General features: G+C 39.9%; 1 protein-coding gene across 1 annotated transcript in view; it reads right to left on the bottom strand.

Annotated features, from left to right (window-relative positions):
* Sema1a (semaphorin 1a) overlaps window positions 1-26737 on the bottom strand; it is a 778340-nt gene that overhangs the window by 741421 nt on the left and 10182 nt on the right. The window contains exon 2 of the mRNA XM_083140358.1: window positions 3483-3716. Coding sequence (XP_082996484.1) covers window positions 3483-3597 — 115 coding nt within the window. The 5' untranslated portion in view covers window positions 3598-3716. The remainder of the gene's footprint in view (window positions 1-3482; window positions 3717-26737) is intronic.

Genomic DNA, 26737 nt, shown 5'->3' with positions numbered 1-26737 from the left:
CTGGAAAACTAGTTCATTGCTCAGGGAACAATGAATGAAGTGCATATAGGGTGTCCACAATTTATCTTTACAACTTCAAATCTAAATAACTAAATAATGGAACGAGGTATCTCAGTTCTGTTTCCTTCATTTAAAAGAGAAACTCTCACTTTTTCACTGTTTTTCAGGTACTTTGAGTAAGTGGTGAAGAGGTGAGGTTACATTTCCACAACATGACTACTCCACAGGAGAAGACACAGTTAGTGTTGCCCACGAGACGAGACTTTGGCCTGTCTCGTCTCGTGGAAATGCTGTGAAATGCTGTCTCGTCTCGAAAATATTCGTTTGTCTCGGGACACATGATCAATCTCGTCTCGTCTCGAATTTTTAAAAGCCTGTCCCGTCTCGTCCCGTGGGCAACACTAGACACAGTGTGTTTCATGGTTCATAGAGATAAGATCTGATACAAAGGTCCAACGAAATTTCAGGACTAAGTATGGCAGAGAACCACCATCAAGACCAACAATCCGTGAATGGCACGAAAAGTTCATGGAAAATGTGTGGTGTGGTCTTATACACAATCAAATCATTGGCCCCTTTTTCTTCGCTGAACACACTGTTAACTTCAATTGATACCTGGATATGCTGGACCAATTTGTTTTCCCACAACTGGAGCATCTCCAGTCAGATATCTTGTTCAAACAGGATTGTACACCACCTCACTGGGCTCTGGAGGTAAGCAGGTCCTTAGATGAACATTTTCCTGGTCGATGGATTGGCAGGAATGGCCCAATTACTTGGCCACCAAGACATATAACCCCTTTGGATTCTTTTAGTTATGTTAAGGATATTATGTACCGAACCTCAGTTCCCAATATTCAAGTCCTATGACAAAGGATTACTGCAGCCATCGCAACAGTTATTGAGGAGGTACTAGAGCAGGCATGGCAGGAAATCGAGTATTGCCGTGGTATCCTACGGGCAACAAGGGAGCACATATAGAGATGCATTGAGGTGGTAAATGAAAGTTTCTCTTTTAAATGAAGGAAACAGAACTGAGATATGTCGTTCCATTATTAAGTTATTTAGATTTGAAGTTGTAAAGATAAATTGTGGACACCCACACCCGGTATATATATGTGTGTGTGTGTGTGTGTGTGTGTGTGTGTGTGTGCGATGGTGTGTGTGTGTGTGTGGGTGGGTGTGTGTGTGTGTGTGTGTGTGTGTGTGTGTGTGTGCGAGAGAGAGAGAAAGAAGTGAGAATGGAGAGAGACGATACTCGGGACAGCACAGAAATGTCTGACTTTTGTTTCGGCACGAACGTACTCCTCGCGTTGCGTTTGTAGATAGCCTCCTCTTCATGTACGTGAGTAAGGTTTAATTGCAGCTACCCCACTCTCCATACCACGCACCCCCTCCCCTACAGTCCATAAATGGTTCCTATTGGTAGAAGCTAAGGGCTTTTTTTTCCTCCTTGGCGAAGCAGTCGTAACCGAACAATGCGGGCTGAAGTGAGAGCTTAGCTCCAATCACTCTATTTGCGCTCTCTCTCTCTCTCTCTCTTTCTATCTCCCCATGTCTTCTCCTGCGGCTCCAATCTGGACCACTTCACCCCATCTTTTGAATCGGTCAACCGTTTTATTCTCATTCGCTGTCGCGACCATCGATGCGACCGCTGGCGTCCCGACGCAGCATCCGGCGCTGGACCCTTCCCTCCTCCACCCCCCTCCCAGGCATTCTTTCCTATCTGGGCGGACAACGATTGTCCATTCGTGAATAAAGTCTAGAGGACGCCAGATTCTTCTTGAAATCGGGTGGAATACGCCGAGAATTCGATTCTGGAGTATGCGTGTTCTCTCGTGCAGTTCACACACAAGCACAGTGTGTTTCAAAACTCGCTTCACCATAATTTTCATTGATGATAACTTCGAAACCGTACATGTTATTTTCACCTGGTTTTGGATGCGTCCTTCACTTTCACGCCACATTATCAACTAATTCTACACAGGGAGTTACAGATATTAATGAGGCAAGAATATTAATTTCGGGAGAGAAGATATATAAGTAGTTTTTCACAGGGTCAAAATTCAATATTTCGTTTTCATTGATTTGCTTTATTTTACTTCGCTTTTTCTCCAACTTTTGGCTAATTTGCGAAGATGGGGATGAGTGATGATATGATGAAATTGATGAATGCCCAGGCCGGGATTCGAACCCGGGACCCCTGGCGTCGTAGCGCGATGTGCTAACCACTCCGCCACGGGGGCCGGCTCAATATTTCCTGACTAATGACATGTTTATCTCTGGTTGGCGTCCAATATTGGTCATGTGCAACATCTGACTTAAAATTTAATTACTAGGATTTCCTGTATTGGTAAACAAAAGTATTAACAAAATGTCTCAGAGATGAGTATTTATAATGCAGAATATCTGATGTGAATATCTCCCCTAGTGCTTACGTAATAGGCGATCAAAGTTAGGGTTGAAGATGTTTTGAAACACTCTGTGGTATACATAGGTGGATTAAGTGTGACGTTCAAGAGGCGACTCATTACCTCTGAGACATCTTAGATTTCTTCAATATATGAAAAATGTTTCGCACATCATTTTCCGTTCAGAAACAGATACATCTAACAGGAAAACTAAACGTATTCATAATTGTTAATTAGTTGAAGTATGGTTAGGGCACTGGAATTGTAGTAAAAATCACAGATCCGTCTTAGGTTCGATTCCTACCACCAGAAAAGAAAGAGAAATTTGTTAACTTGAAGACGCAGTAGAGTAGTGGTGCTCTTTCAATAGAAAATAGTGACGGAAAATATAGTAACAAGTGTACACAATGAATGATGCCCAATTGTGGTTCCATACTACTAATAAGAAACTGCTGTCACTAATATTCAGACAAAAAATTGCGTAGTTTTGAAAATATACTCTCAATAGTTTCTGAGGAGTTGTACGGATATTCGTGTCCTGCAACTGGTATATAGTATTGATGCATAAAACCTGACCCAGAGCTCAGATTGCACAACCACGCCTCTGCAATAGTGTTTTAAAATATGAATCACTAACATATATGCTGTGAAGTTATGTAAAGTAACAATACGTTTTTAAGGATCCCACTTTAAACTGTAGATGCATTCCCGATTAGCCTATCTGTGCATAAAGCGGAGTTAAAAACTAAAAATTAAAAAAAAACGTTGTTGTATGTAGTTATCTGTCTGTAAAGTTATTAAGTTAATCTAAAATTGAGGCTTTTTCAGATCAATCCTTTAAATGGGTTCTTCTTAAAAAGTATTATGGGACCAAAATGTTGATAATTAAGGATTGGGTACTGTTCTGAATGAATACCAGAAACTACTCTTACCGTTATTCGTGTAATTTTTATGATCGTCTCTAGAAGCCGTTTCAAGAAACATTCGCCGGATTTCGGCGAAGTTAATGATCATCCCTCGTATATTAAATTTAAAAAAGAAGAAAAATATATAAGTGAAAATGACACTTACCTAATTGGACGTACATCTTGGGTCGGACGTTCTCTTGCCAAGCCCCGATCGCCGGTGGAAAGCACACGCTCACCCAGGAGAGGGTTGAGAATACGAGGAACTCTCGCCACGACATCGTGAATTTCACACCACTGCAGTCACACACATTCACTCCCCCCTATCCCGCCCAGCACAAATAATCCGAGGATCCACGGCGAATCCTCCCGATACGAGTGGAATGGCTTCAACGATCACCTGAAACGAAAGAGAAACACAAATGAGTGTCGTGATGCAAACGTCTGCATTGCAAGGTTTGCTAGCGATGTCTTAACAAGTTATCCCAGAACAGTTTAAGGATGTTTAATTTTTAAAAGTAGTAGAGTTACTCGAAAAGTAATTAAGTTGTACAGTCACGGACACTGCCGGGTTGTAATGAATACATTGACTTTCAATGAAATCGTTACAACCCAGCAGTGTCCGTGACTGTACTTTGCAATTGCTCTCTTTTAAATGGATCTTAAGACCACTATATATAGTCCTTTCTTCACTCTTCACTATCTAATATTATCGCAAAATTTATTGAATTTTTGTAATAAACCTCGTATATTTAAAATACGATAATATACCTTAGAAGTCATACAATTCAAAGTAAGCCGATCTCTGTGACGGAGTGGTTAGCACAGCGCGTTACGATGACATGGTTCTCGTGGTCAAACTCCAGCCTCGGCATGGGTGTTCCTTGCGAGTGCCCCTACATCAATTTCATCATCATCATCCATTCTCATCGTCGCGATTAAGTGACAGAAAAGCGACGCTAAATAACAAAAATACTTTTAAAAATTCAAAGTAAACCCTTGTACTTCAAATATTACATGACGCAAATGTATATGAAAATCGAAATTTTATTTCAGTTTTTTTAGCTTAGCAAATCACACAATTTTTGTACTTTGCTGTCAATTCATTGATTTGGTGTTTTAAGTACACTTTATGCATTGTAAGGCTAATTGGGACTGGACCTACAGTTTAAATTGGGATCCGAACCACTATGTGCCTCCACCGGGTATCGAACCCGGGACCCCTTGATTACAAGGCGACGAGGCTACCACTGCTCCAGCGGAGACGCCTGTACTTTGCTGGCAAAGCACACATAAAAGTAGTAATTATTATGAAGTGTGATGGGAAACAAAATGATAAAGATTAAGAGGAGAAAGGGAAGAGGCAGAGCACAGCCAATTAAAAAAAAAAAACGATGGCGCCACTGTCACAAAAAGTGGCCAATTTTTGTGGAGGTGCAGGTCTCCCTGGCACCAACTTAACGTCGCCACTGAATTTTAGGGCATTTTCCCCCTTTCTCCATGGAGTCCTTCATCGGTGGCCATTTATCAGTAACGATGACACCCAAGTTGCTTTCGTAAAATCACCCTATGTCCGCTCGCACGAGGAGTGCGTCACGAATACCCCTCCCCCCCTTTTCATCCCTCCTGTTACTTCTTTTTTACGATTCACCACCATTAACACGATGCAGGGAGGACGTGACCTGCATGCGGTCTATGGTCTCGCAATAGATCAATAGCTCCGTGCGACCCAGCCCTTGCCTATGGTGGGGGAGGCCAACACCCGCTTACTTTCCGGATACAACCTTTGAAGTTGCCTTCACACGTGCAAACCAAAAGGCCGGAGCTGAATTTGATAACATTTGCAAATCAAATAACCAGCGCATTTCGCCTCTCTCGCACGCCGGCTACCAGTGTGGGACTTTCTAATCAAATAAAATGGCGCAAGGTAGCTTCAGGTTTCGCTGTACTTAAAAGCAAGTGAATAAATTTCCCTTTGCTTTGAACTCGGGCTCTTCTTAGAGATGTAATAATTGAATAAGTTTGGGTTTATCAAGCAACAAAATGAGCTCCACCTTGAAGAACTTCGGATGTAGCAATTGAATAAAGTCTTGCCAGGCATGAACTCAAGACTGTCCATGGAGTACTTCGGATGTAACAATTGAATAAAGTCGTGCCAGGCATGAACTCACGCTGCCCACGGAGCACTTTGGATGTAACAATTTCATAAAGTTGTGACAGGCATGAACTGCCCATGGAGCACTTTGGATGTGGTGATTGAATAAAGTCGTGCCAGGCATGAACTTATGTTATGCATGTAGTACTCCGGATGTAACAATTGAATAAATTTCTGCCTGGCATGAGCGTAAGCTGCCCATAGAGTTCTTCGGATGTAGTAATTGAACAAAGTTGTGCCAGGCATGAACTCAGGCTGCCCATGGAGTTCTTCGGATGTAGCAATTGAATAAAGTTGTGCCAGACATGAACTCAGGCTGCCCATGGAGTTCTTCGGATGTAGCAATTGAATAAAGTTGTGCCAGACATGAACTCAGGCTGCCCATGGAGTTCTTCGGATGTAGTAATTGAAGAAAGTTGTGCCAGGCATGAACTCAGGCTGCCCATGGAGTTCTTCGGATGTAGCAATTGAATAAAGTTGTGCCAGACATGAACTCAGGCTGCCCATGGAGTTCTTCGGATGTAGTAATTGAAGAAAGTTGTGCCAGGCATGAACTCAGGCTGCCCATGGAGTTCTTCGGATGTAGTAATTGAAGAAAGTTGTGCCAGGCATGAACTCAGGCTGCCCATGGAGTTCTTCGGATGTAGTAATTGAAGAAAGTTGTGCCAGGCATGAACTCAGGCTGCCCATGGAGTTCTTCGGATGTAGTAATTGAAGAAAGTTGTGCCAGGCATGAACTCAGGCTGCCCATGGAGTTCTTCGGATGTAGCAATTGAATAAAGTTGTGCCAGACATGAACTCAGGCTGTCTATGGAGTACTTAGGATGTAGTAATTGAATAAAGTTGAGCCGGGCATGAACTTAGGCTAGTCATGGATAGTGTTGCCCACGGGACGAGACGGGACAGGCTTTTAAAAATTCGGGACGAGACGAGATTGTTCATTTGTCCCTTTGACAAACGAATATTTTGGAGACGAGACAGCATTTCACAGCATTTTCACGAGACGAGACAGGCCAAAGTCTCGTCTCGTGGGCAACACTAGTCATGGAGTACTTCAGATGTAATAATTGAATAAATTTGTACTGCCCATGGGGTACTTCAGATGTAACAATTGAATAAATTTGTACTATCCAAGGAGTACTTAAAAGGTAACGATTGAATAAATTTACGTCGGGCATGAACTTAGGCTGCCCATGGAATACTTCGGATCTAAGAATTAAATAACATACATGAGTAAAGTCCACTTTATGCATATACACACTAATCGTTCTCATGAAATTTCATTTTCATTTGTTGATACTCTATCTGGAAGATTTTCTTTTAACGTGTAAGTGGTTTATTTAATTATATTTTTTAAAAAAATAAGTGGTGGTCGTTATCCACATTGACAAAACTATATATATATCTGAGCTATTTTAAATTAACACAGTCTTCAATTATCGTAGAGTGAGAATTTTGATTGTTTCTGAATCAGAATTTCCACCTTTAACCCTAGCCACTGGTGCAGGTGTCTTGTCACCATTCACAAAGGCAGAGACAGGCGCACCAGAAATACGTACAAATTAAATACTGGATTAAAAAAAAAAAAAAAAAAAAAAACAATATCTGTGAGCAAGCCATGTTAAACAATTTCCACAACAATGCGGCAGGCCAGTTTCAGCATCATTACAAACCGCGACACGTGCGAAATAATCAGAAATTAAACGCATTCCACTGCGATAGAAAGATAAATGGAAGTTCGTGGTTCGCGCCGATTCCGGCGACGAATACAGCATTGGAATCCGTAAAAAAAAACTAAAAAAAAACTATGCACCAGAAAGAATGGCTGCACATCCATAATGCCCTTTTTATATATATGTATGTAAAAAAGCACACGACCTAAACGTGCGTCCGGAGTATTGAAACATATGTTCATTTCTGAGTATTGAGTTATGATCATGGGTTTCGAATCCCCTAGGGGGGTGTTTGATGGCAACATTGCAATTCAGGAAAGGAGGGGAGGGCAATTTTTTTTTGCCATTGCGAATAAAAGTGAGGAACGATCAATAAATTCCTGGAATTGTACTAACTTTTCGAAATGACCGCTAGAGGCGCTTGCTCTAAAGCCACCGAGTAATCTAGTGGCGAAAAAGGCAGAACATCTGCATCTACAGACAATGCCCGATTTTTTTTTCCAACTCCCCCTGCTCATAATTTTATCAGATCTGAAACTGTGTAAACGATATCCTATATGACATAAATCAAGAAGGGATATCCACTGGACGTCAGTTGGATATCCAACTGAATATCCATTTCTGGATAGCTATTGAACGTCCATGGGATATTCACAGAATCTCGAATCCTGGATCATGAAGGTACATGGAATATCCAATACTAGATATTCGGTACATGTCAACGTGTTATCCAAAACTGCCATTAATGGAATGTCCTTGGAAACATTCATTCTTAGTCAGCTACATGTTAGGACTCAAACTCTGTGATACAGTCTTAAATCATAACTATAGGGTTAGGATTTTTATGTAATTACACATTTTTCCCCCTTTGTGTGTACGAAACGATAATGACAATGTCGGCGATTTCATTAAAATGAATTTCATGCCGCATATTTTGAAGTACAAGTATATTACATATTTTTTGTTTAGAGACCAAACTTTTTACATAAAATACTATACCTGAGCTATTTCGCTAGCCTTTACTGAGTACTGCACAAATATTTGTGGGACAAACATTCGAAATGTATTTTCTCTAAAATTTCGGATAATTTTTTTATTTGATTGTGGCAAACTTGCCACCTTACTCTCACAATATTATTCTAAGTCATAAATATCACGCCGCAAAAATCAAAGCTCCGTGTGCCCCACATTTACCAAATAATTCCTGCTGACTCTGCGACTGGTCACTGCAATTTAGCAATTCAGGTATTTATGTACGTGTGTCAATCTGTGCGTATTAAGTGTAGTCAGTACATTTCACCGAATAATAACTCTTAAAAGAGAATTGTATGTATACGCCACTGTGCTCTCTTCATCAAAATATTCCGACGTCGCTAACTTTAAAACAGAAAGCAAAATAATACGTTACTTTCGGAAGCAAAGTAACTGTGACGGTAAGGCTTTACTTTCTAAAAGTAACTCCCTAACCCCACACACCCTATGTGCCTTGCCGGCCCCCGTGACGGAGTGGTTAGTACATCGCGCTACGACGCCAGGGGTCCCGGGTTCGAATCCCAGCCTGGGCATGGATGTTTGTGACTGTCCATTCATCAATTACATCATGTTATCGCTCATCCCCATCTTCGCAAATTAGCCAAAAGTGGCACAAAAGGCGAAGTAAAATAAAGCATATCAATCAATCAAACCCTATGTGCCTCATTGGACAATGCAATGCACAGGGGAAAGCTTTGCCTTTAAACAATTATGTGGGAGCATTCAATATTTTAATACGGAAGGGAAATAGAAGTTTTAAGAGGTTCCTAAAATCAAATAAGTAGTCTGGAAATCTACAGGTTGCTTTAAAGATTTCTGAACATGAACCTCTTTTATCAATAGTACACGACTGTTCATAGTGGTATGATAGATCTGATTATATATTTATCTTTCTTATTTTCGGTTCCATTTCTACCACTTTTGGCTAGTCGTACCAACAAGGATGAAATGGTGATTATGTGAAATTGATGAAGACACTCATAAAGGACCCCGCCCGACATCGACAACCCTAGTAGGATACCTACTAGCATCACTATTTAGAAATAAATTTACACATCGAATACTATGAGGACAAACCATAGGAACAACACGAACAAGTGTATTTTAATTTTTATTCCACTACCATCATTACGACTATTATACTTATGGAATGCCTATGCCATCTATTAGAAAATGTAAGAACTAATGAATTAAAAAGTGGATGCCTACGCCATCTATTAGCAAATGTAAGAACTGATGAAAAGATTAAGTTAATCAACTGATGAATACATGAAATTAATCAACTGATGAATAGATGAAATTAATCAACCACCATCACGGTAGCGGTACGAGCAATACTCGACAGACAAATGTAAAAATGTTAACTGTGTCTCACTCACATACATCGTACGGGTATATCCGAGTTCGATGCCGGGGCAATGCGAATTTCACTCTCTTCCATCCCCAGCTGCTTCATTGATCTCTTTCCGTGACCTACCTCCGTCTTTTCTTGTGCCAATTTCATTCTTAATTTAACCTCCGGACTACCTCCCTGTCTTCCATGTTTTCTCCCTTTACTTTTCCTGACCATCTCTCGCTTCCCTGACCTTTTTCACGGAGCCGTCCGATCGAACGGAGCGAGGCGGCTCCAGCTTGGGAATAACGGGGTTTAAGGTCGTCAATTCTACGGCATGAAGTTACGATGCCTAAAAATGGCAACCGACATGTACTGCAAGTATCAACAATGTGGTGTCGGATTGTCTTAAAAGATTGTGGCACATCCAAAACTCGAACCCGGATTCTTAGCACTGGAGAGGGTCATGCGTGATAGCTAACAATAGACGTTGTGGGGGGAGAGAGAGGTCGAACCCATCAGTGGACTCCCTTGCGGAAAATGATTTACCAGAAGTTAAGAGGGTGCCACAAGACAGAACTGGGTTCAGAAGATGGCTAGAAGAACCAAAAAGGGCAAAGGGGAAGGAAAAAGATAAAATTTCAGTTAATTCACTTTTTTGCAGCACAAAAATCGAAAACAAAAACGAGTTCGCTCCAAATGTGGAAGGCACAACGGATTAACCAGATTCAATTTTTTTTATTGATTGATTTGGCTTATTTTGCCACTATTTGGCTCATCGCGAAGATGAGGATGAGTGGTTATATAATGACATTAATGAAGGGACACTCACAAATAACACCCACGCACAGGCCGGAATTCAAACCCGGGACCCCTGACGTCAAAGCTTACTGTGCTTACCACTAAGCCACGGTTGCCGACTGATTTCAATATTGTGTTTTCATGTTCAGTAACTTGATCGAAAGAATAAATGATTTCTTGACAGAGTTTCTTTCCAAATTGAAAATATGACAGTTTTGCTTGAAAAGTTACACAACAAAAACTTTGGGACTAAAATTTCTCTCTAACTTACATTTACTCGCCTCATGTAAACAAAAAAAGTTAAAATCCCTTCCATTGGAAATCTTTCACAACGCCAATGTACTGGGACAATTGTGATTGAGAACAATGCTTATACTGTAATCCCCTTGGCTGTGTGTGGTTGTATTTTCCTCTAGGACACTAACTCGAGAGGTCCTGGGTTCGTTTCCTAGCGGAGGATCATTGCACAGTGATTCGGATCCAGTGTAACCTTGTAGCTCCATTGCCGATTAGCTTGTCTGAGTATAACGCGTACTTAAAACAAACAAACAAACAAACAAACTCGGTTCAAATTTATTACCTGATGACTAGACAGATTGAATCAATTTGCGAGTTGAGCACGGTCTGAGCACGGGCGTTCTTTGTGAGCGTTTCATCATCAGTTTAATCTAATCATCGCCCATCATCCATCTCCATAGTCGCAATTAACCAAAAGTGCCAGAAAAGCGTCAAGAAAATAACAAAAAAAGATACCATTTTTTCTCACAGTGGCAGGTGTAAACAGGAGGAGAACAAAGTCATTCACCTCTGCATTCTTGCAGACTAAAAACCAAGCCAAGAGCACAAATAAGTTATATTTTTTCGTACAATTACGTATTTCGCGATTCGAGCCAGTCGCGTACAGAACTTGTGGGCTATTCACCCCTCATAAGAACGTTATTACGGCAATATCCCTGATATTTTCATAAACGTCCGTTCCTACATATGAAGACAAAAAAAAAGTGCCAATGCTCCAACTGCAATGTGCAAAAGTATCATGTAACTGTTGCTACACCATGCACCATGTGCGGGACATTGCACAAACATGGCATATTTCGGAGAAACGAGCGCGATCGCGTTGTCTGATTTGATTACTTGGATTCAGTCCAGAATCTGTAACAACGTCCCGATGTGCCTTTCCTCCCGCAGAGCGTAAATCCAACATGGCAACTGTTTCGGCATGTTCGTTCGAGTAAAATGCAACATAACAAGCATCTCTGCCATCGAGAATACTTCGGAAGAGATGTTCAGCGCTAGATTTCTGAGAGGAACTTTCTACCCGACACCGCAAACAGGATCGTTGTTTCGTATGATTAGCGTCACCAGAGGATTTCCGTGGGTGGCCCACACGGGCGGACAAAATATTTACTGCTTCAGTGCTAATGGCTGCAAGGGTCTTGTAATTTTACTGACATCACTAGGTTTTAAAATGTCTATTCACGTTATCTCGAAATGTATCATTCATGATCGAGGATCTGTCTCGGGTATCTGTGCAGCAAGGCCGCGCACAGCGGTAAAGAAGGGGAGAAAGTGAGTGGGCGGAGCAAAGCAGTGCGGACTGCTGCAAACGGCTGGTAGCTGCGACAGCGTTAGCCCCTCCATACAGCCCCAGTCCTTCGCATTCATTGGTCGAGCCCTCTCGAGTCACCACTTGCGCAAAGGCTTGTTTCCGTTCGCTCGCTCCAGAGATTCTTGGGACGAAGTGTATGTAAGCAGTTTATTTCAGCTGCGGTGAAAAATAATAAAACATTGGTGCATATAGCACCGTGTCATGAAAGCTCATTTAGGGGATGTTCGGGTAGGGACCCATACATTCTCGATCTCGGCCATTTTGGAGATGATGTAATCTCATTGTTTTGAATCTGCGATTGTTTATCGTATTATGCGTTTTAATGAAACAGGGAAGTGAGCGTTTACCCTTGCACTAGACAACAATGCACAATGAATGGAGAGGAATGAAAGAAACGTTTCTACTTTTCCAGTTTGAAGTTAATAAAAACCTACATCCGAATGACCATGTCACAAGAACGACTGTCAGGACTAGCGATATTATCCTTAGAGAACATCGGCTCAAACCTGGACTATTCAGAAGTCGTAAGCGAAACATATTAAATATCATTTTAATCAGTGATTGTTATTACTAATTATTATTAACTTTGATAATACTACTGCTGATGTATGTCTGAAGATTTCGTATCGATTCAAATCGAGAGTTAAAATTTAAAGAACGGAGTCTTACGTTCCAATCTCGCCCAGGACCTCGCGATATGTTGCTGGCAGTGTCTAGAAATAACTCAAATTCGCCAATGTTAGTCGATCGAGGATTTCTGAAATAAATGTTTCAATTACTTTATACCCAGAATATTCTGTATTGTAAAATGTTATTTCTGAAACTTGGCAGAAGCAGGATTCAAATAGAGATTCATAACTGGTGCCTTACAAAAATGTATGGAAAAGGTCGTAGTGAATCACCTGAAGACTTTGTACCGTAATGGCACGATACAGTTACAGTACAACAGAGTGTGTGTTCTCTATCACGAAAAAGGTCATGGCCTTTCACATATGCCTGATAAGAAAATTTGGAGAAGTCGAGGCAAATAAAATGCGGCTGCTTGTTATTCGTGACTCAAAATGCTTCCCTGACTAGCCAATCCGAAACGAAGTTTGAGGAACTGTTTCTGAGAGTAAGAAGAGCATAGGAATATAATGAAAAACATATCACAACAGCAGTGGCAGCGATACCAGCTATGGAATCCATGTAAATCTAGATTCATAACTTTCCTCTGTAATTTTCAGTACCTACTTTATTTTTCACGTAAAAAAATATGGCGAACAGAATGATATAGTTAACATGTAAGCGAATACACTATACATATACAATATATATATATATATATATATATATATATATATATATATATATATATATAGACACACACCGCACACACACACACGCATACATACAAATAGATATATATATAGATAGATAGATACATACATACATACATATACACACACAGAGTCCAAAAAGTGAACTGACACAAATATGTTTGTCTAATACACGAAGGCGCTTTTTTTATCAGCTGCTGTTCAGTTTGATGCATTAAAAATGCATTACCGAAAATTACACGCTTAAATGTGTCAGTTGATGCACCAAGAGTGTGGTTACAACTTACATTCATCACAGAGTATGTAAGTTTGTTTGAATTCAAATTCAGCAATTCAAACAGTTTACAGACTCTGTGATGAATATGATAAAGATAGTAAGGTTGAAATCTAAAAACATCCTGCTCCTGTTTTTGACATTGTGAGACGAAACGATCAATTTGTAAAACTCATATGTATTGTGTTATTTTTTCTCAGACAAAAAAATGTTGTTTGACACTCGACAAACAAATAGGAATCATTTGAAAAATGTCCTCGATTACAATGTTAATGAGTGTTTGTTTTATATTAATTTTCATTCTTTGAACAAACAGAAAAACTTTAATGATGAAATTTGGTGTGTTAAATATGAAAGTGTTGCTGTTTATGGAGTTTTCCTCATATTTTTCAAATTCGCCATTTCAAAAATTCATATCTTTCAAATATACAAAATTACTAATGCTAAAATAAAGATTCCTTAATGAATGAGGTACGTAACCAAGCTTGAGAAGGAAGGGCATTAACTAAGGCCCTTATCGCCGCTACTGCACTACAGCAACATAGAAACATCAAGAAATGCACTTAATCCGCAACTGGGATTATTCAAGCCAACAAATCAACGTTACTTAATGCTCGAGAATATTAATGAGCAAAGAAATGCTGACAAGAAAGTATTATTAAGATCCAGAAAGATAAAGATGATAATAACATGTTACTGGAATGAAGGGACAATGAAATATTACAGTCTGCATTCGCAAGCAAATATATTCTTGAAACTTACAAAGAATGGTTTGATGCCTAACCAAAAAAAACGTTTTTCTGTAGGTTCGAGGGTGACTAATGGAGAATGACATTACTCTAGACTGTTGCTCCATGTAGAAGGAATTACGAGCTGTTCCAGATTTATTTATTTATTTATTGAACACAACAGGCGAATGCGCAATAACAGTGTTCTACATTTTCTGTTTTGAGTTTGTAAATTTACAGTTTGATAAGAAATATTCTTGTGCAGAAATGTAAATAAACATAAAACATGTCAACGCTAAATTAAATGTGTATACAACAGTTAACAAAGCAAGTTCGATCTATGACTCAGAACCTGAAACTATCGCGTTTGTGTATATTTATATTTCTTGCAAACATTTCCGATGTTATTTTCCACAAAAATTGGTGTTTTCAAAAACAAGTCAAGTGGTAGAACAGCCGCAGGCTGAACTTCGCCCATGAATGAAGAATTTCTAATTCTAATTTCTAATTCAAGTTCAAAATTAAAATATTTTTAAAAAAAAAAAAGTAAATCCAAGCTTGTTCCTAGCCTCTTGTACAAAAATTGAATAATAGGATATACTACAGTAATCAAACATTTAGCATATAACTGCTCTGGTCTTAATAATAATAATAAAAAAAGAGCATTGCCACAAAAAACAAAAATCGTCAAAAGCGCCTTTATTCTATTTAAACCCTGAATTATATTACATATATAACAGCTTCACTGGTGGTTATTTAAAAAGGACAGTTAGCTGACTGATTTTCACCTTAGATTTAGAGTCACCCTTTATGCAAACCGGGTGTATCGTGTAGCCGCTCGCGCTCTTGACTTCCGTGCAAGCTGTCCCGGAATCGATCTCTGATGGGAGCCACACATCGTGAGAGTAACTGTTTATCTCCTTCAAAAGAAGTTGTAGGCTCCGTCCATTTGTCTCCCTAAAAATTAGAAACGTGACCAAATTCCCGCGAAACTCTCTAAAAATTGCGCAAAGACAAAATTCGAGTTAGTTCATGACTTACTATGTTTTAAAAATGTCTTCCGATTTTGCCATTTTCGTCTTCTTCTCGTCCAACCCCGAGGTTGCCTTGCTCAAGCTCATTTTCCCATTCGATTTTTGTATTCAATTATATGTAATATTTTTCAGATATCAATCAATGTTCTTTCCATGTTACCGAAAATGTGAAAAGTCAAGGTCCTGTGTATGACCTATTTGCCCGAAGTATCCCCCTCTTATCTCACTTTCTCTCCAAACACACACACACATAAGATATACATATAGAGGTACAAGGGATGCAATTGGTTTACTGAGGACCATTGGGGAAAGATATTTAGAGAAAGGAAAGGAGGTGTTTGTAGTATTTGTAGACCTGGAGAAAGCCTTTGATAGAGTGAATTGGGTTAAACTTTTAGAAATTCTGAAGAAAATTGGTGTAGATTGGAAAGAGAGAAGACTTCTAAGCAACTTATACATGAATCAACGAGTTAAAGTGAGAACAGGAGACGAAATGACAGAAGGCTGTGAAATTGGAAGAGGAGTACGACAAGGATGCTGCCTATCGCCTACTTTGTTTAATATTTATTTAGAAGATATAGTGAAAACTTGTTTCCAGGGCACAGGAGGTGTCAAATTAGGAGGAAGAAGAATAAACTGCATAAGATTTGCTGATGACATGGCATTATTCGCTGAGGATGAAATAACCATAAATAGTATGTTAGAAGAGTTAAACAGCAGCTGTGAGCAGTATGGGATGAAGATTAATGCAAAGAAGACAAAGGCAATGGTTATAGGACGGAAACCAAGGAATATTAATGTGAGAGCAAACAGTGAAAGAATCCAGCAAGTGGATAGCTTCAAGTACCTCGGATGCACTATAAGCAGTGACATGAGTTGCAACCAAGAAGTGAAAATGAGAATCGCAATAGCAAAAGAAGCTTTCAATAGAAGAAAAAATGTTTTTTGTGGACCCATGGACATAGGTCTAAGGAAGAGATTAGTGAAATGTTTTGTGTGGAGTGTAGCACTATATGGTGCAGAAACCTGGACGTTGAGAAGAAATGAAGAGAAACGACTCGAAGCTTTTGAAATGTGGACATGGCGAAAAATGGAGCGTGTAAAATGGACGGACAAGGTAAGAAACGAAGCCGTACTGAAAAGAGTTGGTGAAAAAAGATCTATACTGGAGACCATCAAGAAGAGGAAAAGAAACTGGTTAGGACACTGTCTAAGAAGAAACTGCCTGCTAAGAGATGCCTTGGAGGGAATGGTTGAAGGAAGAAAAGTACGTGGAAGAAAGAGATATCAGCTTATGGATGATATTAAATTAACTGGGTCGTATGCTATTACGAAGCGTAAGGCAGAGAACAGGGAAAGCTGGAGATTGCAGTGAAAAACCTGCCAATTAGGCAGAAAACAATGAATGAATGAATGAATATATATATATATATATATATATGTATGTATGTGTGTGTGTGTGTGTGTGTGTGTGTGTGTGTGTGTGTGTGTGTGTGTGTGTGTGTGTGTGTGTGTGTACAATATAGACATACATACGTATATAGAGAGAGGTGAAAATAGATGAGAGGTGGGTAGATACCTTATCTATCAATCTTTCCTCACACATACATACACACAACTTGTGCGTACCCATTTCCATTATTTCTTCGGAGCTACCTTCCGGAACAGATGTTCAAATCTCGCACAAACAGTCTTCCGAAACCGATTTGCAGAACGCCCATAACTCGAGTATTCCAAAACCTATTTCTAAGCTAAGTGTTTCTATCACATACCTAATTTATTTTCCATTTTCCTCCAGATCCTTATCAGACCATTTGTGCATCAAACACGTTGACTTCATTTAATTTGCAGCTCCGCATCCCACACATAACATATCCTAATTATTTTTCCCATTACTTACCCCCCTTCTCATAATTCTCAGTTCTTCGCTCTTCTTCCCCTCTATATATTACCTCATACTTTTCCCATGTGGTGTTCCACACCTGTTCTGAAACCAATATAGCCCGTCTCTGATCTCTCTTCCACCTAATTTGCAACGTCATATTCCTCCACAGTCTCTTGTTTATAACCTCGCCTCACCAACGTTTCCACATCAACGCTCAACTTATAACAGATCTTTCCTGACCTATTACAGCAACTGGCACGATGACAGAAACCCATTTTGAGAGCCACAACAGCTGCAAAACCAACTTGTAATTTGTTTTGAAGCGGCGAACGTGTCGGTACATATTGTTTAATTAAAACTATTTACTTCGGAGGCAGATCGCCCAGAACTTCATTACCCAGTTAATGTACTGTTCATGGGCTACTTTTGGTCAGTATGGGATTTTTTTTTTTTTTTTTTTTTTTTTTTTTTTGCGAGTTGTGCTTCTGCGTGGCAATGATGAGGCGGAAGAAGGGCTAGTAAGGTCCAGTTGAGAGAAATTAACACGAGTGTAACTTTCATTTCTTGATCCTTTACTGGTTGTGGCTCCTGAAAATGTTTCGCAACGGTGTGGGCTTAATATTCATGTGAGCAGTGATACTCATAGGGTTCTGACTTTAGACGTAGAGATGTGAGTCGAGGGATCAGCCGAACCATGTTGGAAATTGGTATCCATGACTATGAAGCCAAAAGGTTATATTTATGATGGTCGTTAACAATAACTACTTTCAGATTATAACACCATTAAGCCTTGTTTCCATGATATGAAAAACTCAATTCGCTGACCAAGGCAGAAATTTATTTTATTATAAAACATAAACTAAACGTAACATATCGTCCTGTTTTGTACCTTGTTGCATTTGTACTTGGTGCAGAATCTGAAGAAGACCTTGCTAGAAGGTTGAAAAGTTACGTTTAGTTTATGTTTTATAATAAAATAAATTTCTGCCTTGGTCAGCAAATTGAGTTTTTCATAGTTTCAGATGTATAGGCACTGGAAAGTGGATGATAATTACAAATGCCGGCCCCCGTGGCGGAGTGGTTAGCATATAGCGCTACGACGCCAGGGATCCCGGGTTCGAATCCCGGCCTGGGCATGGATGTTTGTGAGTATCCATTCATCAATTTCATCATATCATCACTCATCCCCATCTTCGCAAATTAGCCAAAAGTGGCACAAAAAGCAAAGTAAAATAAAGCAAATCGATCAATAATTACAAACGAACAATTGATAACAAGGCTTAAATGTACAATGAACAACCAGTTCAGAATTTAATGTTATCAAATTTCATTGCGCAACTTAATTTCCTCAGTTCCTCGGTTTGTACAAGATCCAAAATAATGTCAAAAAAATATGAGAATAAATACTTTCTCGGCAGACTTTATGGTAAGGCGTGTGTGCGTGTGTGGGGGGGGGGAAGGTGACGACTGACGAGACGATGCCGAGACCAGCTGAAGTTTGACACAATCTCGACTCTCGAATATGGAAGCTTATCTCGTTCCCTATCTCATCTCGATCTAAGCTCCAGTCTCATCCTCATCTAGAAATAATACCAGGGGCGTCTCCCATCGAGTGGGCTCTAAAGTTTATTCAACGTAGGATCCGAGCACTTCGAGTTCTGTCGGTCGCGGCGCTTCTTCAGTCAGTTGTCAACATGGGACCAATCAGAGTTCCTTCCTGCCAAGGTCGTTCCTGCCTGTAAGTGTTGCCACCTATGAATCGGAACTTTGTCAGCGTCATCAGGCTCTTCAGCCTGAGTAGCAACAGACATGTTGCAACGGAAAATTACCATCTTAAATGCGATGAAACCTGTAAAACATCCACAGATGTTTATTCGGGGGTGGTCCCACTGATAAAACATCAATATTCTCACAATTCTTCGAACGGACTGTGTAAAGCATTGTAATACTTCCAAAAACCGAACCTGCTCTGCAACACAAGAAAAATGCTTCATTAAGCAATCAATGTGCCTTTGTTAAGTTGTTAAGTTCAGCGTGGCACAATATTTTCAATAATGCTGATAGAATAAATCAATAAAGTTTGTTAAATGACAACCACTCCTTACCACAAGAATATAATTATTCTTTAGATGTTTAAATATATGTGCAACCACACACGTATGTCTTTCCAGTAACTCATTGCAAGAGTTGGCTATTGTGCTTGACTCAATAAAATAAACTTATTGAGCGAGGCAGATTTATAATGAAATTAATAATGATATTTGCCCGTGCTCGACAGCCCTTGAAGAGCCTTGGCCTATCTCCCGACTGGCAGTCTCCCTCCCACAATCCTACCTAGAGGTGTGGAGATATTCAACCGGTAAAAGGGTGACGTGGGGTCAGCACGTCGACACCCCCCCCCCCCCCGCTACTCAATCGTAGCTCCAAAATTTCCTCAGGATGATGGGTTACCACCAGTCCTATACACAGGCCGAGATCCCAGAGACTGAACCCAGGCGGACTCGAACCCATGCCGTCCCGCAGCCAGAGTCCAAAGCACAGCCCTTAGACCGCACGGCCACGGAGGAGGACGAGGCAGATTCATATGAACCAAAAATAGACAAATTGATAATTTACCTCAAAATGACAAAAATGTATTTACTTGCTTAAACTTTGATTTTTCGAAAGGTTTGTAAGAAGTCGAGACATAATTTAAGTCCACTTTATGCACAGCAAGGCTAATCGGGATCAGAACCACTATGTGCCTTCACCGGGTATCGAAACCAATACCCTTTGATAACAAGGCAACTACGCTACCACTGCGGCATCGCGGAGGCATCGTTTGCTAAGGAGCATTCTCAAAATCGGTCTTCACGAAATCGAGAAAAATAATGTGCGACTCAAGAAATCGTAAAGTTCGTGAAGATAATTACTTTTAACACGTTGCATGTTTTAGGCTGTGTTAATAGTAGAATAGTTATTTGGTGCGAATAATACAACTTACCCGGAGATATGATAATCTATATAGGCATCCCGCCATAATTATACTTATTTAGCGTGTATTGCGCTCTGATTCGGGGATTTGTAACTGTTTGCATATATGCGGTTTACCGCCGCACAAGCGGTCATTCTTCCATCTGGTCACAAACTACACGAGCTGGAAACATTGTTTGGGCGCAACGGCAACACCCAACCCTGCCTGTTGATGTCCTGCGAGGGGTGAAAAGACCGCTCCCTCATCGAAGTTCTCGGTTCCTACACTGAAATCCAGTATAGACCACCGTGAAAAAGGCTTAACCCACAAAAATAGCCTCATGAGAAATGTTCAGGATCTTTCACGAAAGAGCGAGGATACACAAATACAGGGATAAAAAGCAAGAAAGGGGATAGAGAGAAACAAGGTAATGTAGAAACAGAATAAGCAAGAAAAAGAGAGATAGAAAGGAAGACAAAGAATAGAAATAACGAAAAAGAGGGAAGATAATGTAGAGTAAGCAAGAAAGAGAGAGGAAAGAAGGGGTATAAATGAAGGCAGAATAGAAAGAAGGAAAAAAGAAAGCAATGTAGGAGAGAGGACAAAGAATAGAAAGATAAATCTAGAGAGAAAATAGAAAAAGACAGAGAGGCAGCAAAGAAAGAAACAAGAAAAAGCAGAGATAAGAGAAAGAGGGAGGAAAGAAAGAAAAATAAGAAAGAAATTGAGAATCCTAGCAGCCATGACCACCGAAATAGAGCCAACCTGAAAGTATTCAGTCCATCCTTGAACCCACCCGAATGAAACTCTATGGAGACGCCAGTGAATAATATATGTCTACCTAAAGAGAACATAAATTGGAATATGATTAAGTGTTTGCACCGTCTTACAATGTTCGAATACGTTGCATGGCGAAGCAATTTTGAATTAGAATAAATTTCCATGTGCAATACGTCCTAATTTATAAAGTGTCGGACGAGACGAGACTCTCGGACTGCAAGTCTAGATTTTACAGACGCCTCTCTTCTTCCAGATCTTGTCCCGACAAATGTCGAAGACCCTATTCGGTTTTCGTGTCGAAACATTCGTGTAAATCCCTACCACATAGCACAAGTTCTAGCCAAATTTATTTGGTAATGGGTGTAAATGTTTCAACAATATTTATTTCCCAGAAATATGGAAACATATCCCAGTTTCGCTTGTCTGATTAATAGAACGTTCTCTGTGTATTTACCTACTATTATCTTTGCGTACGACTGTGCAATCGGAAGCTATAAGATAGTAGACAAAATGTCCACGGCTGCAAAAACGAAGTAAATGCAAACAAAGCAAACTAACTTATGAGAAATATCTAATTTCATATGTGTTAGTTCTGGTGCTATTTTGCTTCTGTTAGATGTACACTTCATAAAATAAGGTCCTACAACTTCAATATTGTAGCTATGTTGAATGGCATGGCTATATCACATGAACTATATTCCTACGCGCAACATTCGAATCAATAGGGTTTCTCAGAAGCCACGTGCATTTGTTTATACTGACTTTGTTCTTACATCAGACAGAGAAGAGTTAATTCTTCTACATGTATGTTTTTTGTAACTAATGAAATTATTGTTACGTGTTGATGATAAAGCAGAGATTCTCTTCTGCTATATTTGACGTTTTTATTTCAATTCTTGGACCTCGCGCTGTGGAAAACAGTGAATAAACAGGGTTATTGACAATTCAGCTAGTGCTATCTTTGCTGTTGCTTGTACAGTGGGATCCATGAGATTTACCGTCCAAATTGTCCATCACCATGTTCGTGCACTTTATTTGACCCAATAAGAGCTTCAAGAATTAAAAGAAAACTCGAAACAAGCTGTTGACAACTTCTGCACCAGTATATATAAAAATCCATTGCTTAAAAACACATAGGATGTGAGAGAAAAATTAATGAAAATAGTCATGGACAATTTGCACGGTAATACTCATGGATCCCACTCTACCACCATGTCCGCAGCTTCTCTCAAGAGTCCCAGAGGAGAGATGCAGCCAAGAGTGCTCGCTGGTCTGGGGAAAATCGGCCAACGCTAATGAAATTCCAGTCCGTCTAATGGCGGAAGATGGACTGCCTACTTAGCCCTCACCGCAATAATTAACTGTTAAATCTACTCCAAACTACCCCTTGGAATTAATCATCTCTCCTCACGTCCTCCGTCATGGTGCTCTCTTAATCTGTGGCGTTCGCCATGTTTCCCTACAGTTTCAAACTAAAGTCCAGCTTCTATTCGTTGCGTAACTACATTAGCGACTCAGAGCGTGCCATTAGTGTGCGTTCATGCGTATTTAACGCTCAGAATTTGGCTTTTGGCGCACAAAAACCACGCCCAGGTCGTTATATGGCATTCGTGGTTTGCATCTTGCACTGACGGACCCGAAGATTTCAAGTAAAAGAGAACTTCTCTTACAATTTTCATAAATATTGTTGTAAATGTGCATACATTGTGTCGGTCATCTAACATACACGTTCCTCAATTCTTTTTTTGTAAATTCAGATTAGGGATTCTTATACTTAGCATTAGAAATTTCAGACTGGTTACAGCTTCGGAGCAATCCAACAGAAGAAACCTTCTTACATTATTTAAAAACTACACATACCGGTAACTTTGAAAATTCAGAAGAAAAATATAATGTAAATATAACATTAACGTCCATTTGTACTTTCATCTATGTTATTTTAAGACATTTGTACCAAACTATATTTCACATGTAAAGTGGATTAGTAGAAGAGTGCTGCAAATAGACAAAATCTCTGTCCAGCACTTTAAATATATAAAATTAATAAGTAAATTACTAGCACAAAATCATCTAATATTTCCTTTCGCGCATCATTCAATATGCGCGATACACTTGCAGTTATAATTCATTATATTCTACACACAGAAAACTAAATGCATCATATCGATTGATGCACCAGAATGCATGGCTTCTTCAAAGAATTTGATGCATTTGGGTGCATTATTGTATGTCGTGAAAGAAACACCAAAGTTCATCATTTGATTCAAGTGAGGATTTATTTCAGTCGAGATGCACTTCAATGCATCAGTTGATGTTTTTTGATGCACCTTCCTGCATCATCGAAAAAGATGCATTCTGGTGCATCAAAATGCATCAAGGTGCATCAAAATTCATCAACTGATGCAGTATGATGTTTCTTTCACGACATACAAAAATGCACCCAAATGCATCAAATGTGAATCTGATTCTTTGAAGAAGCCATAAAACATACTTTAGTGCATCAATCGATGTATTCTGGTGCATCATTCGATATGATGCATTTAGTTCTCTGAGTGTATTATCAACAATTAAAAAAAACAAGCTTTCTGATTTTTTGGAATTTAAATGAAAGATGCCTTTGATGAGCGGATCGACGGACCGGTTCAACATAGCCAAAGGTGGCAGAAAATCGACGTACAGACAGTAGAACAAATACTAGACTCCTTGTTAGCAATGTACGAGCTTATCTCGTACATAAGATAAGCTCCGAATGTGAGTCAGCAATGGTGACAGTTTGAAAATTAATATCCGAAGGGTAGCCGTTTAATCCAAGCAGAAGTTTCATATTTTTAAAGAAAATTATGACGAGTTACTTCGTGAAATATTCTCCATTTTAAGAGCAAGTGCACCATAAAAGTAATTCCTATATTTCTCAATACATATCTCACTGCCTCTGCCGTGTAAGAACTCGCGTCTCTGCGCAATTTCGTTCAAAATCAATTTTCTCCGCAAAGTTCTTTATTGAACTGAAGTTTTATTCACTATAAACCAGACCTGCATAGGAACGATCGGCTGTTACTGTGCGCAACATTCTGTCTGTCGTCTGCGAGGAAAGAGAGGCAGGAAGATCTTATCTACACACAGTCCAGTTTTCAAAGCTCTCTCTCCATGGCAGAAATCCTGTTCGACTGGAACTGTTGCCAGGAATGCAGGAAATGATACACGAGTGATTCAGTGTTGCTGTTTGCAATATTGTGATGATCTGATTAAGCGATTGGAGCTTGCTAAATCGTATAACATGGAAATTGGTGAGAAAAAATAATTTCTCAACGTATTATTCTCTTATTCCATCCCTTCTCCCCGACGCAAAGTTACACTACCTCTCCCACCCCTAAATCCATAATATTACACTTAGTACACTGGATCCTAAATCCAAAAACGTTACACTAAAGTAGTGCCACGATAAGAACCTGCCTCCATTCACAGCGCAGAACGGTTATTTTGACAAAATCCTGTTTCTCTGCTGACTGCTTCGGGAAGGAGGGTTTCAAAGGTTGCCGCTTGTTGCCCCAACAGGGGGGGCAGCCTAATTGGCTGTTTGCCCTCAAGTTCCTTCGTAGTTAAAGGCGGCAACAGCGAGTCACTGCCATAAAGTCGCTCCCTCGCCGGAATTTAGAGTACATAACTTCACTGCCTCTAAAATCCAAACGTTAAACTTTCTTCTCAGTAACGGCGAAAATAATACGGGAGGCAGAGAAGAGGACGGAAATATTTAATACACGTATCTCTAAAGATTATGAAAAAAATAATCGACCGAAAAGATCACATATTTATCAAGTTTTTCTCGTTGCCTGGACGAACGGTAAGGAGTCGTCAGTTCCCATACTGTCTCTAAAATCCTAAACGTTACACTTCCTCCACAGCCTCCTAAATTTAGAAATTACACACGAACTCCTCATACTTCCAAATCTTTTTATTCATCTCCACCGCCTCCAAAAAATCAGAAGTCACATTACCTCCCACTATCACGAAGTTTAAAGGTTACATTACCTTCTAGTGGCTCACCTAATTTTTCAACAAAACGTTACTTTCTTCTCCCCGCCCTCAACTTTCTTTTCGAAATTGTAACTTTTGATAAAACCTACGCCTATTTACAAGCTTTCCTCCAAACTAATCTCTCCATTTCGAGGTTCAACACGTTGAATACTGATGAAGATTCTGGAGCAATCTGAAGTCAACGGAACAAAAACCGGCAGCAGATCAATAAAAAAAGGAAACCTCTTAATACTAGAAACGTTCTTCAGTTTATATCGCCACGCTCTTGTAAACAAATTGCAATGATATCGTACAGCAATCATGGGAGACACACATACACACTGCACTGTTTTCTTTCGCACTAAAGACCTACCATAACACAGCAACCACAGTGAGATGTCCCCGTACCGCAACATTATATTGCATAGTACAGGCTGATTCAAAAGTCTCCTAACACCCGCATATAAAATGTAAAAGAGTTAGGCTGGGTAGAGTTGATCATGATAGAAACAGGTTAGGACTACGAGGAACCCTATTGGCGTGTTCCAAGCGGATGTCCACCATACTGGTGGCCGCCATATTGAATTCGACTTAAACATTTTAAATGGGAAGGGGGTGATGCGATGCATCAATTTAGGATACAATTTCAGGAGAAGTGCAGTGATGAAGGTTTTTTTCAACCTAACTTTAATTAGGAAAAGTTATGACTGCATGATCGTAACAAATGTATCATTTTCCAGGTGTGAGAAAACTGTGTCAGAACGCGTGAGGAACGCATTGTACTACTGTCTGGGGGAAGAAGTTCACCTGCCATTGCAAATGTTTTTAATCAACGACACCCCTACTACTCGAATATACTGTACAGTATTTGTGTTATTGTACTTTCCTTATTTTGCGTCGATTTTATGTCTCCTTAGGCAATTGCGACGATAAGGATGAATGATGAATATCATGAAGGAGCACGTGAATAGAAACAAAAATAAAAATTAGTGAGTGGGAGAGAGAGAGTAAAGGAAAGCAATGCAGATCTAGTCTCGTTCTCGTATCGAATTTCGAGACGAGACCGAGACTCGTCTTGGTACCATACACACAACTTACGGGTGATACCCTTTGCGGCTCTAAAACCCATTCTTACTTCCACCCATTCTCACTCTTAACGAGTTTACGCTGGAAATACTCCACGTAAACAGCACGCTGAAGGACAAACACATGCTCTGAATTTTCAAGCGTAAATCTGTCCCAATTCCAGCAAGTTAACTTTGCGTTCATTTTGGGGAGAATGGGGAGGGGGAGTAACCCGCAACGCATCGTGTTTTGATTAACTTTGTTAATTGGAGCTCTCAAGGCCGGAACTTTGCGGAACTGTTTTTGCCAACAGCTATCAATTGCAGATGTTCACTCGTAGCAAGCCGGTCCCTGCGACACAGTGCTTCGATGGTCGACTTGAAAGGGTTGTGGAGACATCGAGCCGCGATTAAAGAGAGGAAGCTATTGCTGAAATTAAGTGTACTTGGTTTGCGCAATGATATGCATTTATATTTTTGTTGTATAGTGTAGCTTTTCTTCAACTTCATGGTTAATCGCGATGGCAAGATGAGCGATGATATGACCTACGTAGAAACGAAACTATTGAGATAGCCAAAGCAAATCACATGAAGATTCGTGTGAATCCTAAGCATATGTAATTTTTCAAGTTTTGGAATATCGTAGCGCTTTTTCGAAAGTATAGAAAAATTCGAAAATAGCAGCCCTGGCGTCGGCCAAAGGTCCAGTCTCCCACCGAGTTTCCTTGTTGCTGAGTTTGGTTTGAAGTCCACTTTATGCACAAAAA

The sequence above is a fragment of the Lepisma saccharinum genome, chromosome 1 (assembly GCF_977018435.1).
Source record: "Lepisma saccharinum chromosome 1, izLepSacc3.1, whole genome shotgun sequence".
In the NCBI taxonomy this organism is placed as follows: Eukaryota; Metazoa; Arthropoda; class Insecta; order Zygentoma; family Lepismatidae; genus Lepisma; species Lepisma saccharinum.
Note: the sequence above shows the minus strand (reverse complement) of the source record. Positions and strands in the feature narration are given on the sequence as shown.